Raw genomic sequence first — 14,411 nt, 5'->3', positions numbered from 1 at the left:
CTTATTTATATAACAGGCCATGACTTGTCTGTCAGTTTGTTGTACTGTGGTGGCTTGCCTGTTGCTATGGTACTGGAAGCTATACCACCAGTATTTCAAATACCAGTTGGGTCACCCATGGTGGAGAGGTGTCAGTGAAGTTTCCAGACTAAGACAGACTAGGAAGAAAGGCCTGGTGATCTGCTTCTGGAAATTAGCCTATGAAAATCCTATGTATCACAAAAGAATATTGTTTGTAGATGCTGGAAGATGAGCCCCGGAGGCTGGAAGCCTCTCAAAATACACTGAGGCCACAACAATGGACTCTAGCATACAAATGACCATGAAAATGGCATAAAACTGGGCACTGTTTGTTCTGTTATACATAGGGTTGCCATGAGTTGGAGCCAACTCGATGGCAACTAACAACCTAACAGGTCAGAGAATGACAAAATAGGAGGCTGGATAGGGTAAAGGACATTTGGCCCACCCCTGCTTTGAATTCATAGATATATCTTACAAGGTCAGAGAATTCTAGGCTGGAAATGTAAACTCGAATGGTAATTGAAGACATGTGTGGGTGCGAGAATAAATGTAATGCTGTTGTTGAATGCCAGCTAGTTGATTCTGACGCATAGTGACCCCATTGACAGAGTAGAACTGATCCATAGGGTTTCCTAGGCTGTAAACTTCATGGAAGCAGATTGACAGGTCTTTCTCCCACGGGTGGGTTAGTACTGCCCATCTTTTTACAGCTGAGTGCTTAACTGTTGTATTAATACTAGCTAACATTTATATAGCCTTTGCTATTTGACAGACATTGCTCTAAATATTAACTCCTTTGGGGCCCTCACAATCCCACAAGGCGTGCATAACTGCTAGCTAAATTTCAAAAATAAGAAATATTGAGACTATGGAGACTGGGCTTATAGATATGAAATCAGAAATCAGACAGCCTTGAGGATGAGGCATTGGCGGGTCAGTGCCGGGAAACCTGGATTCAATTCCTGGCCCATGCACCTCCTGTGCAGCCATCATGCACCTGTTAGTGGAGCCTTGTGTGATGCTATGATGTCAAACAAGTTTCAGCAGAGCTTCCAGGCTAAGACAAACTAGGAAGAAAGGCCTGAAGATTTTCTGAAAATCAGCTCATGAGAACCCTATGGATCATGTTCTGATCCACAGCCCATCGTGAGCATGGCACAGGACTGGGCAGTGTTTTGTTTCCTTGTGCTTGGGGTTGCAATGAGTCGGAGTGGCCCCTAGGGCAGTTAACAGCAGAAACAAAACAAAACAAAAAAGCCTTGAGGAATTCAACATGTAAAACCCAGTAGGGGGATGACCCTCTAGGAAGGCAGACAACTTGAGCTTCACTCTTTCTTTTTAAGAACACATTAGTCCAGTCCCCAACCCCCTTGGGAAGATAATTGTCTCGAGGTTAATAAAATTTAGGAGTAAGCTAAGGAAAAACTACAAAGCCCACCAGCCCTTATTTCAAAAAGCCCTTCAGGACAGGGAAGAGGCAATTTTGAGGGATGGTGGGAAATGTAGTTTTTAATCCTCTACCGTCATTCGCTCTAACTCTTCCTCCCAACTATTTCGGGGACCCAGGAGTGGTGGATACTGTCAGTTCAGACACACCGAGGCGTTGCTCCTTAGAAACCAAAAGGCTTTATTCTTTATATAAACCAACACTTAAAAAAAATAAATAACACACAAACCACGTGGTCTTAGCCACGCCTCCCCCCGAGGTTCAGACAAGGAGACAAGGATGAGCACGCAGAGGCGGAAACGGGTGTGGCCACTGCGGGGCTCTGGTGCCTGGCAGGGACTGGGAACGTAGAAGGGACGGAGGAGGAAGGCGTGGTCTGGGTAGGGACAGGTACGGGTGTCAGGGAAAACGGTGGGTTCCCGAGGCGTGCCCAAGCCCTGGCCCGGGCAGCAGGGGTGAGGCAGGGTTCTAGCTCCTCCTGGACACCAGCGATGCGGCGGGCAAATCGGCTGCGATCCCGGGCCAGCTGTTCCCAGGGACCCCGGCGGGCTGCCCGGGCCGGCCCCGCCCAGACAGCCAGGTAATGGACAGAGACTTTCTCTGAGAAGTGCACCTTGGGGCAGACGAGCAGACACGTGGAGACACAGTGATAAAGAAAATGCACACAGCCACACCAGAAAGAAAGAAACAAAAATTAGTTACACAGAAATGCTATCTGGCTAGTCACCTGCCTGCCACAGGATTTTCCACCTGAATCACTGATGACAGAGGTGGTTCCCTAGGGGCTAACATGAGTCACAACTGCTCCCTCCTCCCCCCGGGAATCCCAGGAGCCCAGCTTCTTGCAAAGGATTGCGTTATAGGTAACAAAACCCAACAGATTTCCCATGCAACCCCCTGCAACCCCCTGGGGTCCCAGAAGTCAGGGCCTCCAGCCCCTCCTCTCCCAGACCAGGAATTCTAGACCGCCCCCTTCCCTAAACCTCAAGAATCTGCACCCTCAGTACTCACCTTTGTGGCCTTTAGGGGAATCCCAAGATCCGGATTCTGGGTTGGGGTTTCTAAGGACTTAAGCCGCCTTTGCAGTCGGAGAGGCAGCCTAGGAAGAGGCCAGGGAGAGGGTGGCTTCTCTCCAGGTAAATAGATGGCCACTCGGAATGGACTGGGCTCAGCTTCTCCCCATTCCTCAGCAGCTCCCTCTTCCTCTGTATCCTCTCCAGGTCGATAAATCCAGGTCCTGAGAAGAGCACTTTGGGTGTGAAGGGAGGGATGTGGCCCTGAGTCAGCTGTTGCTCCTTCACCTGCTTCCGAATCACCTACTCCATCCTCATCCTCATATTCTTCCTCCTCCTCTGTGTCTTCTCCTGGCTGATACACCCAGGCCCTCAGGAAGGGACTTGTGGACGGAATGCAGCAATGACCCTCAGCTTCTCCTTCCTCCTCAGCTGCTCCTGAATCACTGTCCTCACCTTCCTCCTCTGAATCCTCTCCTGGCTGATATACCCAGGTCCTCAGGAAGGCACTTGTGGATGGGATGGAGGAAGGACCCTCAGCTTCTCCTTCCTCCTCAGCTGCTCCTGAATCACTGTCTTCATCATCTTCTTCCTCTGTGTCCTCTCCTGGCCGATACACCCAGGCCCTCAGGAAGGCACTTGTGGATAGGATGGGAAAGGGATCCTCAGCTTCTATCACCTCCTTAGCTGCCCCTGAAACGCTGTCCTCAACATCCTCTTCATCTTCTTCTGTTTTCTTATTGGGCTGATACTCCCAGGCCCTGAGCAGAGGCCTTGGGGTTAGACTGGAGGACTGTGACTCAGGGTCAGCTTCTTCTTTCTCAGCTGCTTCCTTTGCATTTTTATCCGTCTCCTCCTTAGACTCCCCCGAACAATATTCCCAGGCCCTGGGGTTGGAGCCTGAACATGAGGGGGAAATGGAGGTCTTCGTGGCTTCTTTCTTCTTTGCTCTTCTTTCTTCTTCAGTGGCTTGAACAACTTCTTCATCTGTCTCCTCCTCCTCTCCCTCCCCTGGACAACACACCCAAGCACTGGGCTTGGAGCCTGGAGATAAGGGAGCAGTAGAGGTCCTGAGAGCTTCTTTCTTTACAGCTTCTCTACCCTTGTCTTTTTCTTCCACCCCTGGGCAGCACTCCCAGGGTGATAGGGGATAAGAGAAGGCCTTGATCATTTCTGTATTGTTGGCAACTCCTTCCTCAGCTGCTTCCTTCTCTTTCTCAGACTCTTCCTCCCCAGGAGGGTCTTGCAGGGTTCTTATCAGAAGGTTGGGGAGTGAGGGAGCAGGCTGGCCACATGTAAATTCACCTCCCTGCACTCTAGCCACATTAGTTGCTTCTTCTTCACCATATTCTTTGTCATCATCATTTAAGGCATCCAGAAAAGAACTGTTTGCTTTGAGGCCAGGGCAGACTCTCCCATCTGCTTCTCCATCCTCCTCAGCTGCTCTACTGTCTTCAGCCTCTCCTTGAGGGTGCCCACCCCAGGTGGCATGGTGGAAGGTCAGAAAAGCCTTAGCTTCTCCATCAAGGGCAGCTTCTTCTGTTACTGCATCCACCAACCAGGGCTCTGGAGGTCCTGGGCCCCTCAGGCGACTCCAGGCCCGACTAAGGAGGCCCACCAGCGGAGACAGTAGGAAGAAGGGGTGGGCATCCCTCCAGGGGGTGGCCAGAGGGGGCACTTGGCCTGGAGCCATCTGTCTGGACTGCGAAAAGGGAGGAAAAAAAACAAATAAAATTTAGGTGCCATTTAGGGTATGGCATCAGGGCATGACTCTGAGTCACAGCAACGGAAATAACACAAATAGCAACATGAGACTCTCCGCCTTGAATTCCTTTCTGATCCCAGCCACTCCCATCTCTGATCCTTGGTTCCCTTGTTCCTTCTCACTCCATACCCAGGAGCCTGGCTAGGTCCAGTCTCCTTCCTTAGGCCCAAGAGTCCAAGCCCCCAGCCCCGTCTTTCCTGAAACCCAGAAGTCCCAGTCCCAAGAACCAAGAGTAAGGGTCCTCTCCTTGCTTCTCCTCAGAAAAAGTCCTAGTCCCTAGTTCTGTCAACCTCCTGAAGGTTGACATATCCAGGCCCTCATCATCCTCTTCCCTCGAAGACTCAGAAATTCTGATACTCCCACCCCCCAGATGGTTCCTTCATCAGGGACCCAAAAGTCTGGCTCCCAGACCCCGCCTCCCTTAGACCCAGGAGTCCAGGCTTCCAATCCCATCTCCATCCTAAATCCAGGACCCCAGCCTGGCCTTCCCTCCAGAGACCCAGAGTCCAGCCCCACCCCTGCCCTCTCCAAACCCGGAAGTCCAGGCAACCAGACTCCCCTCCTCAGCACCAGGAGTCCCAGCCCCGGGCCCCCCTGCCTCGGAACCCAGAGCCCTCTCCTTGGTTAGTAAGCAGGAGTCTGGTCCCCCCACCCCCTAAGGACCCAGGCACACAGACCTCTCACTCACCAGCTTGGGACTGTGCGTCACCCAGGGGATAGGAGCGCAGGTTCGCGCAGCCAGAAGCGATCGTAGGTCCGGGCGGTTCGGGAGTCCGGCGCGTTCATCTCGCCCTCAGGCGTCGGGCTCGGGGACTAAAGTATCACGGGGTACCCTAAGTGCTGTGGCGACAAGCGGCCGCGGGGTCGAGCGGCGTCGAGCATGAAATCAGTAGTCACCTCGGGATTAGATCTAATGAGCGATGACGACTGCCACAAGGCTTTTATAGTCCATCGCATCCGGCCGTGATGACGTTGGGATAAGAGGCGGGGTTTCTGAGCGTCGACGCGAGGGGTGGGTAGGGAAAAAGGGAAGTGACGGTCACGGAGATTCCGGGGTTTTGTGGCGTCACCGCTGCGCTTCCGAGCGTGGCCACGCCCTCAAACATGCAAGCTGTCAATCAAACGCGTAAAAGGCGAAAACTTTCAACCTCTGTTCGAGGTAGACTTCCTGGGAAAATCCTTCCCACATCAATTTAATCAGGTTTTGGTTTAGATTCTCCCATCCTCACATCCGGCCTGCTTCCTTCCTGGTCCGGAAGGACGTTACTCTTCCCATTTCCTAGATGAAGAAACTGAGCTCGGGGGTGGTCACACAGCAAGCCCTTAGCAGAGTCCAGAATGGATACTAAGTTGAAATTTCATACTCGCTCCCAGTCATTCGCAGAGGTCCCTCTTCTGGATTTCGCTAGCTTCAAACTTTGTTCACTCAAGCAGAAATTTTGGCTGGGTGGCACCAACTGGACCTCGTGGGAGTTAGGGCAACTGGATCTCGTGGGAGTTAGGGGGCTTCCAGGCCCCGTCCTCCAGCCCTCCTCCCCTTCAAAAATAACCCAAACCAGTTGCCCTGGAGTCAGCTCTGACTCATGATGATCCTGTGTGTGTCAGAGCAAAACTGTGCTCCCTGGGGTTTTCAAAAAAAAAAAAAAAAAACTGTGCTCCCTGGGGTTTTCAATGGCTGATTTTAAAAAGTAGATCACCAGGCCTTTCTTACGAGCACCTCTGGTGGACTTGCACCTCCTGTCCTTCCGTTAGCAGCCAAGGCCGTAATGATTTCTACTATCCAGTGACTGCACTCCTCTGGTACCGGGTCTGTAATCTTGCCCCTCCAGCCACATATAGCCACCATACCTCCCTCTTGAGAGTGTCCTCCTCAGTCTACACCAGAATTCTCACCTGGATCTGAGGTAGAGATTTGACACTGGCCACTTAGACCCTGCCTTGGCCAGAATCCAGGAATCTGGGCTACTCTCTCCTCCTTGAGGGACCTGGACAAACCATTCTGCCCCATCAACTCAAAGCCACACTTCCAGGCTCCGAGATCTACTCACAACTCAGCAGTCCTGACTCCTAGCCTGTATTGTCTCAGCATCCAAGAGTCTAGATCCCTAACCTCAATCCCTCCAAGGCTCCAGGAATCTGATCCCCCGCCCCTTCCATGATTCAAGCCCTGTCCTCTCAGGGTACCAATGGCCCACGCCCCTGACCACAACAAGCCCCCTGGGGCCTTGGAGTCCAGGTCCCAGCTCCTACCTCTAAATTCTTCAGAATCCCAGTTTCAGCCCTTAGGGGACTCAGGCCCTCCAGACTCCAGGCCCTCAGGGACCCAGGAGTCGGGAGTGGGGGGGACGAGGGGCAGCCCCTCCTTTCATCTGTGGGGGTAGCTGAGCCAGGGGTCAGGCTGTGGGGGGAGGACAGAAGGGGCGGGGACAGCCGGGATTGGGAGGGGAGACAAGAGCGTGGGTGGCTGGCAGAGAGACGGAGAGACCAACAGAAAGGAAAGAGTAGTCGAGAGAGAAAGTGAGGAGGAGAATCTGAAAGAGAGAGGAAAGGAACAGCAGACGTGGAGGGCCACAGAGAGAGAGAGAGATACAGACTTAAGGAAGTGAGAGTGAGGGAGAGAGAAACAGAAAGATTGGGTGAGAAAGTGATACGGGAGGGGGGCGGGGGGGAGAGAATGAGAGAGAGACTGGAAGAGACAAAGATTGGAGAGAGAGACAGAAGGTGAGACTGGGGAGAGTTCTAGAAAGTGAGGGTGTGAGAAGGAGAGAGAGCCCATAAGAGAGGAGGGACAGAGACACAGAGTGTGAGGGAGCAGTGAGGAGACTGAGAAGGGGGGATCTTGTGACTAGGGTGCCTGAGCACCCACGCCACCCTCTTGCCCCCTGTCGTTGGGACCCCAGAGCTGGGTAAGTTCCCTGGCTGGGCTGGGAGGGCTGCCTGCAGGCACATCTGCAGTGTCCCAGGGTTTGGCTTGGTGATGGTTTGGGGGTGCACGTGGGAGGGCAGGAGACAGGTAGCCTGGAGCAGCCAGAAGGGGGCAGGGAGTGTGGGGCTCCTTAGCACAGACAGGGTCAAATTCCTGGCCAGAGCCAAGGGGGGCAGGAATAAAGAGGCCCCTATTCTTTGTCCTGGGCTGCAAACAGCTGCCCACTCCCCAGCAGCTGCCAGACCGCCCACCTCTCTTGGCATTGCCCTTGGTATGTGGTCCTGAGCCAGGGCCTCCCCCAGCCCCCCAGTCCCCGGACAACAGACTCTTTCTCCTCAGCCTTCTCTGACCTCCAGGCCCCTGACCCTGGCTCTGTCCCCAACTGGATCAGCTGCAGAGACACAGCCCCTTTCTTCCTCTCCCCCAGCCCTCGATGGAGGAGGGCAGACCCCGGAGCAGCCTCAGCCTGGCCAGCAGTGCCTCCACCATCTCCTCACTCAGCAGCCTGAGTACCAAGGTGCGAGCTCCCTGGTGGGCATGGGGAGGAGGGCAAGACTCTGGGGCAGCCCTGTCCTCCTGCCGCTCCCTCTTGTTCTGCATCCCTCCCTCAGACTCCTGTTGCCAAGGGCAATGAATCCTTAACATCCTTAACAACAGAGCTGGCCAGGCCTAGGAAGTTCCCAAATTGCCCACCAGCCACAGCTAGGAATTCAGAGCCACTCCCTGCTCTGTCCCCACCCCTAATATTTTCCTAATTTGAAGCCAGAGTAACGACTGGGCTTGACCTTGGCTGCTAAGATAAGGACACATCCCAGCCATGAGGCCCCTCTAAGCCAAACAGACAGAAACAAAAAACCCAAACCCTTGTTGTGGAGTTGATTCTGACTCATGGTGACCCCATGTGTTACAGAGTAGAACTGCTCCATAGGATTTTCTGGGCTGTAATCTTTACGGAAAGGAGCCCTGGTGGCATAACTGTTACCCACTTGGCTGCTAACCAAAAGGTGTGGTTTGAACCCATCCAGCAGCTCTGCAGGAGAAAGATCTGTCGATCTGCTGCCATAAAGATTAAAGCCTAGAAAGCCCTGTGGGGCAGTTCTACCCTGTCACATGCGGTCGCTATGAGTCAAAAATCGACTCCATGGCACACAACAACAATAACAGTCTTTATGGAATCAAATTGCCAGGACTTTCTCCTGTGGTACTGCTCGGTGGGTTTGAACCACCAACCTTTAGGTTAGCAGCTAAGCACAAACTGTGCCACCCAAGGAGTTTGAGGACCCTCTAAGAACTCAGAATCAGTGGCTACTCTCGATTAAGACTGAGGACTCTCTATCGCGTCTTTAACCATTGAATCTACCCAGTTACAAAGTCCAATAAAAGACAGACCCTTTTCTGTCAATAAGGTCCCATGAGGCCTTAGATACTTGACTCTCAAATTGTCACCCAAGCCAGAAATTCAGAAATGACACCCATTTCCTCATCCTCCTGCCATCCACCTCACACATTTCCAGCTTCCCAAGCTCCTAGCCCACAGATTAGATCCCGGCCTTGGTCCCAACTATCTCCAAGGAAGGGTGTCGTCCTTGAGGCAATGTGGCAGTGGAGCTTGAGATAGCTGTTGCATCAGGATACGTGGCTCAGTAGGAGCAGGATGGAGGCATCTGGAGTCCCCTCTCCCTTGGTAACCCCACGTGTGCAGAGTAGAACTGCCCCCTAGGGTTTTTGTGGCTGTGACCTTTTGGAAGCAGATTGCCATGCCTGTCTTTTGAGGTGCCCCTGAGTGGGTTTAAACCACCAGCCTTTCAGTTAGTAGTCATGTAAACCATTTGCACCAACCAAGGACTTGGGGTCACATGGGGTTGCCAAGTCAGAATCCATTCAGTGGCAACTAACCACCACAGCAGCAACTCCTACCTGGAGGAGTCCCTGCGTGGTGCAAATGGTTAACACCCTGAGCTACCAAGAGAAAGGCTGGCAACTAGAGCCCACCCAGCATCGCCACTGAGGAAGCCTGTCCAACATCATAGCGACACGCAAGCCTTCACTGACAGACGGGTGGCGGCTGTGCACAAGGTGCATTGGCTGGGAATCGAGCCTGGGTCTCCTGCACAGAAGGGGAGAATTCTACCACTGAACCACCACTGGCTCAAGGGAAGGTTAGCAAGGGCTTGTGAAGCTCATGGCCACCTTGTCCCACCTGAGGCCCATCTCGAAGCCTGGCTCACTTCTATCTCCTTTCCTTCCTTAGAAGTCCACCCGGGCAGTCAGCAAGGTCCACACTTTCGGGAAGAGGGACAATGCTCTCCGAAGGGATCCCAACCTCCCCGTGCACATCCGAGGCTGGCTTCATAAGCAGGTAGAACTCGGGGGAGTGGACTTCACAGGAGAAGGGACAGGACACGCTTGGTGACACTAGAGGCTGTGTCCTTGGCTGTCTGTAGCACCTTCTTTCTCTCTTTCTTTCCTTCCAAGTCCCCAAACGTGTTTCTTTTTGCAATCACTGCCTTTCTCCTTATTGTCACTCATTCATTCACTCAATAGCTATCTCTTGAAGGCTCACAACGCGCGGTAGGGGGCAGGGCCTCCAGGGGGAGGAGTTGGGAACAATTAGGCAGACTCCGAATGGGGATACAGGGAAGAGGCCTGCCCTGGATCTATACCCGCCAATCATCACCCTCCACGAGGGAGGCATCCAATCACCAGTCTTCTGTATAGGGGACACACCACCAAATAACACAAACAAGCTTCTGTTTCATATTCAAGACGTCAGTGGGATGGAGGCAGATGATAAATTAGTAAATAAATAACAGACGTGATAATTTCAGATTGTAGTGAGTGCTGTCAGGAGCCCTGGTGGCACAGTGATTAAGAGCTCAGCTGCTAACCGAAAGGTCAGTGATTCGAACCGCCAGCCGCTCTGCAGGAGAAGGATGTGGCAGTCTGCTTCTGTAAAGATTTAAAAAATATGGGGCAGTTCTACTCTGACCTATAGGGTCGCTATGAGGCAGTTCTACTCTGACCTATAGGGTCGCTATGAGTCGGGATCAACTCGATGGCAGCGGGTTTGGGTTTGGTAGTGAGTGCTGTGAGGAAATGACACGGGGGATTGTGATCAAAAGCGGCCAGGGGATGAGGGCTATGCTTGATTGTTGTTCCTGGAAGCCCTCTTTGGGGAGATGACATTTGAGCTAAGAACTGAGAGACAAGAAGGAGTCCTTCATGCTAAGACCTGTGGCAGAGGGACTCAGAAAGCTAAAGGCCCTACAACAGGCAAAAAAGTTTGGTGTTTCCAGTGAGCCTGAGGGAGAGAGGTAGGAGGGGTGGTAGGGACCTTATCACCTAGGATACCAAACCAAAAAACCAAACCCGTTGCTGTCGAGTGAATTCCAACTCATAGCCACTATACGGGACAGAGTAGAACTGCCCCAAAAGGTTTTCAAGGAATGCCCTGTGAATTTGAACTGCCGACCTTTTTGGTTAACAGCCATAGCTCTTAGCTGCTATGCCATCAGGGTTTCCATTTAGGATAGTGGTTCTCAAAATGGGGACCCTGGACCAGCATCATCATTATCTGGGAACTTGCTGGAAATTTAAATTATCACCACAACACACTGGTCGTCCTGCTCATTATCCTAATCTATTGCATCAAACATGATCTCAGTCACTCCCTTCTTTCTGAGTCTCTGTCCCCCTCTTTCTGGCTCTCTGTCCCCTCTCTTTCTTAGTCCTTATTCCTGTCTCTCTGGATCTCTGTCCCTCTCTCTCTGGGTCTTTGCCCCACCTGGGTCTCTGTCACCCTCTCTTTCTGGGTCTCTGCTCTCTCTCTCGACCTTTGTCCCTAGATGTCACTGTCGCCATCTCCTCTTTTCTTTCTCCTCTGCTCAGGCCTCTGCTCCCGCTTTCTCTCCCCAGGACAGCGCCGGACTCCGGCTCTGGAAACGCCGCTGGTTCGTCCTCTCTGGCCATTGCCTCTTCTATTACAAGGGTCAGTGCCCTGGCTGGCATGGAGTGATGGGGGGACCTCTTCCACCCTCGCCTCTAGTCTTTTACCTCCTGATCCCTGGATGATCCCTGGCCCCACCTCCCCTTTTGCAGACAGCCGAGAGGAGAGTGTCCTGGGCAGCGTCCTACTCCCCAGCTACAGTATCAGGCCAGATGGGCCGGGAACCCCCCGAGGGCGGCGCTTCACCTTCACCGTGAGTCCCTCTGTCCCCTATGGACACGAGGCACTGGAGGCTTGATGGGAGGTCTGTGGAGGAGGAACCACAGGAACTCCCATTAGTGAAGATAAGAGGTCTTGACCAGGGCCCCTGGCATCCTTTGTAGAGGGCCCGAGAGTCCGGATCCCCAGGCCTCTCTTCCCGCAGGCGGAGCACCCGGGCATGAGAACTTACGTCCTGGCGGCTGACACACTAGAGGACCTGCGAGGCTGGCTCCGGGCGCTGGGCCGCGCCTCCCGCGCAGAGGGTGATGATTTGTGAGTATAGGCTCAGGCCACGCCCCCTTTTCTATATCTCCATACGGAGTCCGCTTAATTATTCCCAACTCCTCCCCCTGGAGGCCCTGCCCCTTGAAAAGAGCGTCCAATCACCAGTCTTCTAGCTAAGGCGATGCTGCCTTTCTGGCCCCGCCTCTGGGGGGGACTTCAACTCCTCCAATCAGAAAACTTCTGCCCCTTCTAAGCTCCGCCCACCACAGCTGACCCTTTAATCAGGGAATCGGATAGACAGTCTTGGCTCCGCCCCACGCAACCGTTTATCAGTATTCCACACTTTCTGATTGGGTACTTCAGAAGTCTCCGCCCCCTGATGCCTAAACTGTCTCAGGTAAAACTCCTGTGGACTTCAGGCCGGTTCTCAGGTTCTGTCCCGACCTGCCTCAATCTTCAGGCTGGAGACCCGGACTCCCTGGCTCATTCTATCTCAGAATCCGGGGCAATGGGTCCAGCGACCTTGAGATGGACTTTATAAGCCACGCCCCCTGCGTCGGATTTCCTCCGCACCCCCCCACCAAAGTTCAGTGCTTTAGAGCCTTTTTTTTTTTTTTTTATAGCCCTGCAGAAATCACTTCCATCCTCAAGCCTCCGTTCCCTATCTGCAAAATAGGGTCATGATTGAGTGCACCACCTCCCCTCTAGGCAGGTCCCTGTGTCATCATCTGTGAACAGAGAATAAGGGCTGTTATACGGTGGCGTAGTGGTTAAGTGCAACGGCTGCTAACCAAAGGGTTGGCAGTTCGAATCCGCCGGGCACTCATTGGAAACTCTATGGGGCAGTTCTACCCTGTCTTATAGGGTCACTATGAGTCGGAATCGACTCGACGGCACTGGGTTTGGTTTTGGTTTTGGTACTGTTCAAAGGGGTAATGACTTTTTCTGTACCTACTTGCTAGTGGGCGGCCCAGGTCACCCGCACGTCCCCAGCCTGGGGAGGGCCCTGGCGGCCCCGGCGGTCCCCCGGAGATGAGCAGAAGGGAAGAGGGACGCAGTCCAGAATCCCCGGAGGTGGCGCGGCTCTCTGGAAGGCGAGGCGGATCCAGGCTGCTCACTCCAAGCCCCACAGCAGACTTCCAGCCTGGACCCCGGATTCAGAGGGCGAGGAGTCCAGAGTGAGTGGCATCTGGGAGCCTGGAGAGAAAAGGCTCTAAAGCACTGAACTTTGGTGGGGGGGGGCGGAGGAAATCCGACGCAGGGGGCGTGGCTTATATGAAGGGCGGGGTCTGTTGGAAAGAAAGCCCCTGGGACAGATTAGGGGGCGTGGCTTAGCTCTAGAGTTAGTGTATGTGCTGCTCTGACCCACAAGGTTCTTGTGAGCCTGCTGGGGAGAAGTTATAAGAATTAAATGTTATAGAGGGGAAATAGCCGGGGTCTGGTGAATAAAATATAGCCCTGGTGCCGCAGTGGTTAGGAACGTGGCTGCTAAGTAAAAGCTCGGCAGTTGGAATCTACCAGCCGCTCCTTGGAAATCCTATGGTGCAGTTCTATTCTGTCCTGTAGGGTCGCTATGAGTCGGAATCGACTCCACGGCAAGCGGGGGCGGGGGGGGAGGGCGGTGAATAAAAGAGGGTTCTACTCCAGCGGGACGGTGAGGCACACTGAAGAAAGCGTCTTTCTAAAAGATACACCTTTGAGGCTGACTTGGGGGATACTAGGGGGTGAGTGGGCTCTAGTTCATTCAGTTTCCTTATTCTCTCCACCCCACAGCCTGTTCACACCCCTCTCTCGCCCTCCTTCACCTCTGAGCCTCCCGCGGCCCCGTTCTGCTCCTGTGCGCCGACCCCCTCTCTCCTCAGGAGACGCAGAACCCCTTGCCCGTCCCCATACCCCCTTGAGTCGCATCGATGTCCGGCCTCCCCTGGATTGGGGGCCCCAGCGTCGGACCCTCTCCCGGCCCCCCACTCCCCGCCGAGGACCCCCTTCTGAGGCTGGGGCAGGCAGGCGCCCCAGGAGCCCCCAGCACTGGAGTCAGGAGCCCAGAACACAGGTCAACAGAGAGGTAAGGGAGAAGGGAACAGGGACTACATCTCCCATGTGTCCCTGGGGTTGACTTTGTAGACTGATCTCCAGGCCATTGCCCCCTGAGCATTATGGGGATTGTAGTTCAGAATAGGGAAAGCCTGATGGCATAAGGGTTAAGAGCTAGGTCTGCTAACCAAAAGTCCAGAAAAATCACAACAGCTAGGCTCAGGGGTGTGTGTGTGTGTGTGTGTGTATGTGTGCGTGGGTGGGGGGGTAGATGGACTCTATCTCCCATCAGGCATCAGGGTAGTCTTTCCAGCTAGTCTCTGGCTATTGCCCCTTAAAGCATCGTGGGGATTGTAGTCTGGAATACTCTCCTTTGAGACTGGGGTGGGAGAAAGTGGATTCCATCTGCCTTGCAGTGGTTAAGAGCTACCGCTGCTAACCAAAATGTCAGTAGTTGGAATCCACCAGCTGCTCTTTGGAAATCCTATGGGCAGTTCTACTATGTCTTATAGGGTCGCTATGAGTCAGAATTGACTTGACTGCAAAAGGTTTTTTTTTTTTTTTTTTTTTGGTTTTGTGTCCTCAATCTAGCTTCCCAACTTGGTTACCTGCTGTTTTTCTCTGAGCATCAGAAGATTGTCGTCCAGAAAACCCACAGCTAGCCATAAATGTGCGAGTGGATTGTGACTCCCTTAGCATTGGGGCTGTTTGTTTTAACTGTAGGAAATAAATATGGTCAGAAGAAAGGACTGGCAATCTACTTCCAATAA

General features: G+C 53.3%; 2 protein-coding genes across 6 annotated transcripts in view; one reads left to right on the top strand and one right to left on the bottom strand.

Moving 5' to 3' along the window:
• Positions 1-1,616: 1,616 nt before the first annotated feature.
• On the bottom strand, positions 1,617-5,327 carry PPP1R15A (protein phosphatase 1 regulatory subunit 15A). The gene is made up of 3 exons (XM_049900645.1): positions 4,938-5,327; positions 2,483-4,186; positions 1,617-2,084 (listed from the first exon to the last, which is right to left on the bottom strand). The coding sequence occupies exons 2-3, from the start codon at positions 4,175-4,177 to the stop codon at positions 1,710-1,712; spliced, it is 2,070 nt and encodes a 689-aa protein (XP_049756602.1). The 5' UTR covers positions 4,178-4,186; positions 4,938-5,327; the 3' UTR covers positions 1,617-1,709.
• Positions 5,328-6,728: 1,401 nt separating this feature from the next.
• Positions 6,729-14,411, top strand: part of PLEKHA4 (pleckstrin homology domain containing A4) — a 34,474-nt gene continuing 26,791 nt past the window's right edge. For all 5 annotated transcript variants that reach the window (XM_049900642.1, XM_049900643.1, XM_049900640.1 and 2 more), the window contains exons 1-8: positions 6,729-7,155; positions 7,515-7,692; positions 9,427-9,534; positions 11,091-11,163; positions 11,274-11,374; positions 11,546-11,655; positions 12,570-12,785; positions 13,381-13,672. In XM_049900642.1, coding sequence (XP_049756599.1) covers positions 7,609-7,692; positions 9,427-9,534; positions 11,091-11,163; positions 11,274-11,374; positions 11,546-11,655; positions 12,570-12,785; positions 13,381-13,672 — 984 coding nt within the window. In that variant the 5' untranslated portion in view covers positions 6,729-7,155; positions 7,515-7,608. The remainder of the gene's footprint in view (positions 7,156-7,514; positions 7,693-9,426; positions 9,535-11,090; positions 11,164-11,273; positions 11,375-11,545; positions 11,656-12,569; positions 12,786-13,380; positions 13,673-14,411) is intronic.

The sequence above is a fragment of the Elephas maximus genome, chromosome 11 (genome assembly GCF_024166365.1).
Source record: "Elephas maximus indicus isolate mEleMax1 chromosome 11, mEleMax1 primary haplotype, whole genome shotgun sequence".
NCBI lineage: Eukaryota > Metazoa > Chordata > Mammalia > Proboscidea > Elephantidae > Elephas > Elephas maximus.
Note: the sequence above shows the minus strand (reverse complement) of the source record. Positions and strands in the feature narration are given on the sequence as shown.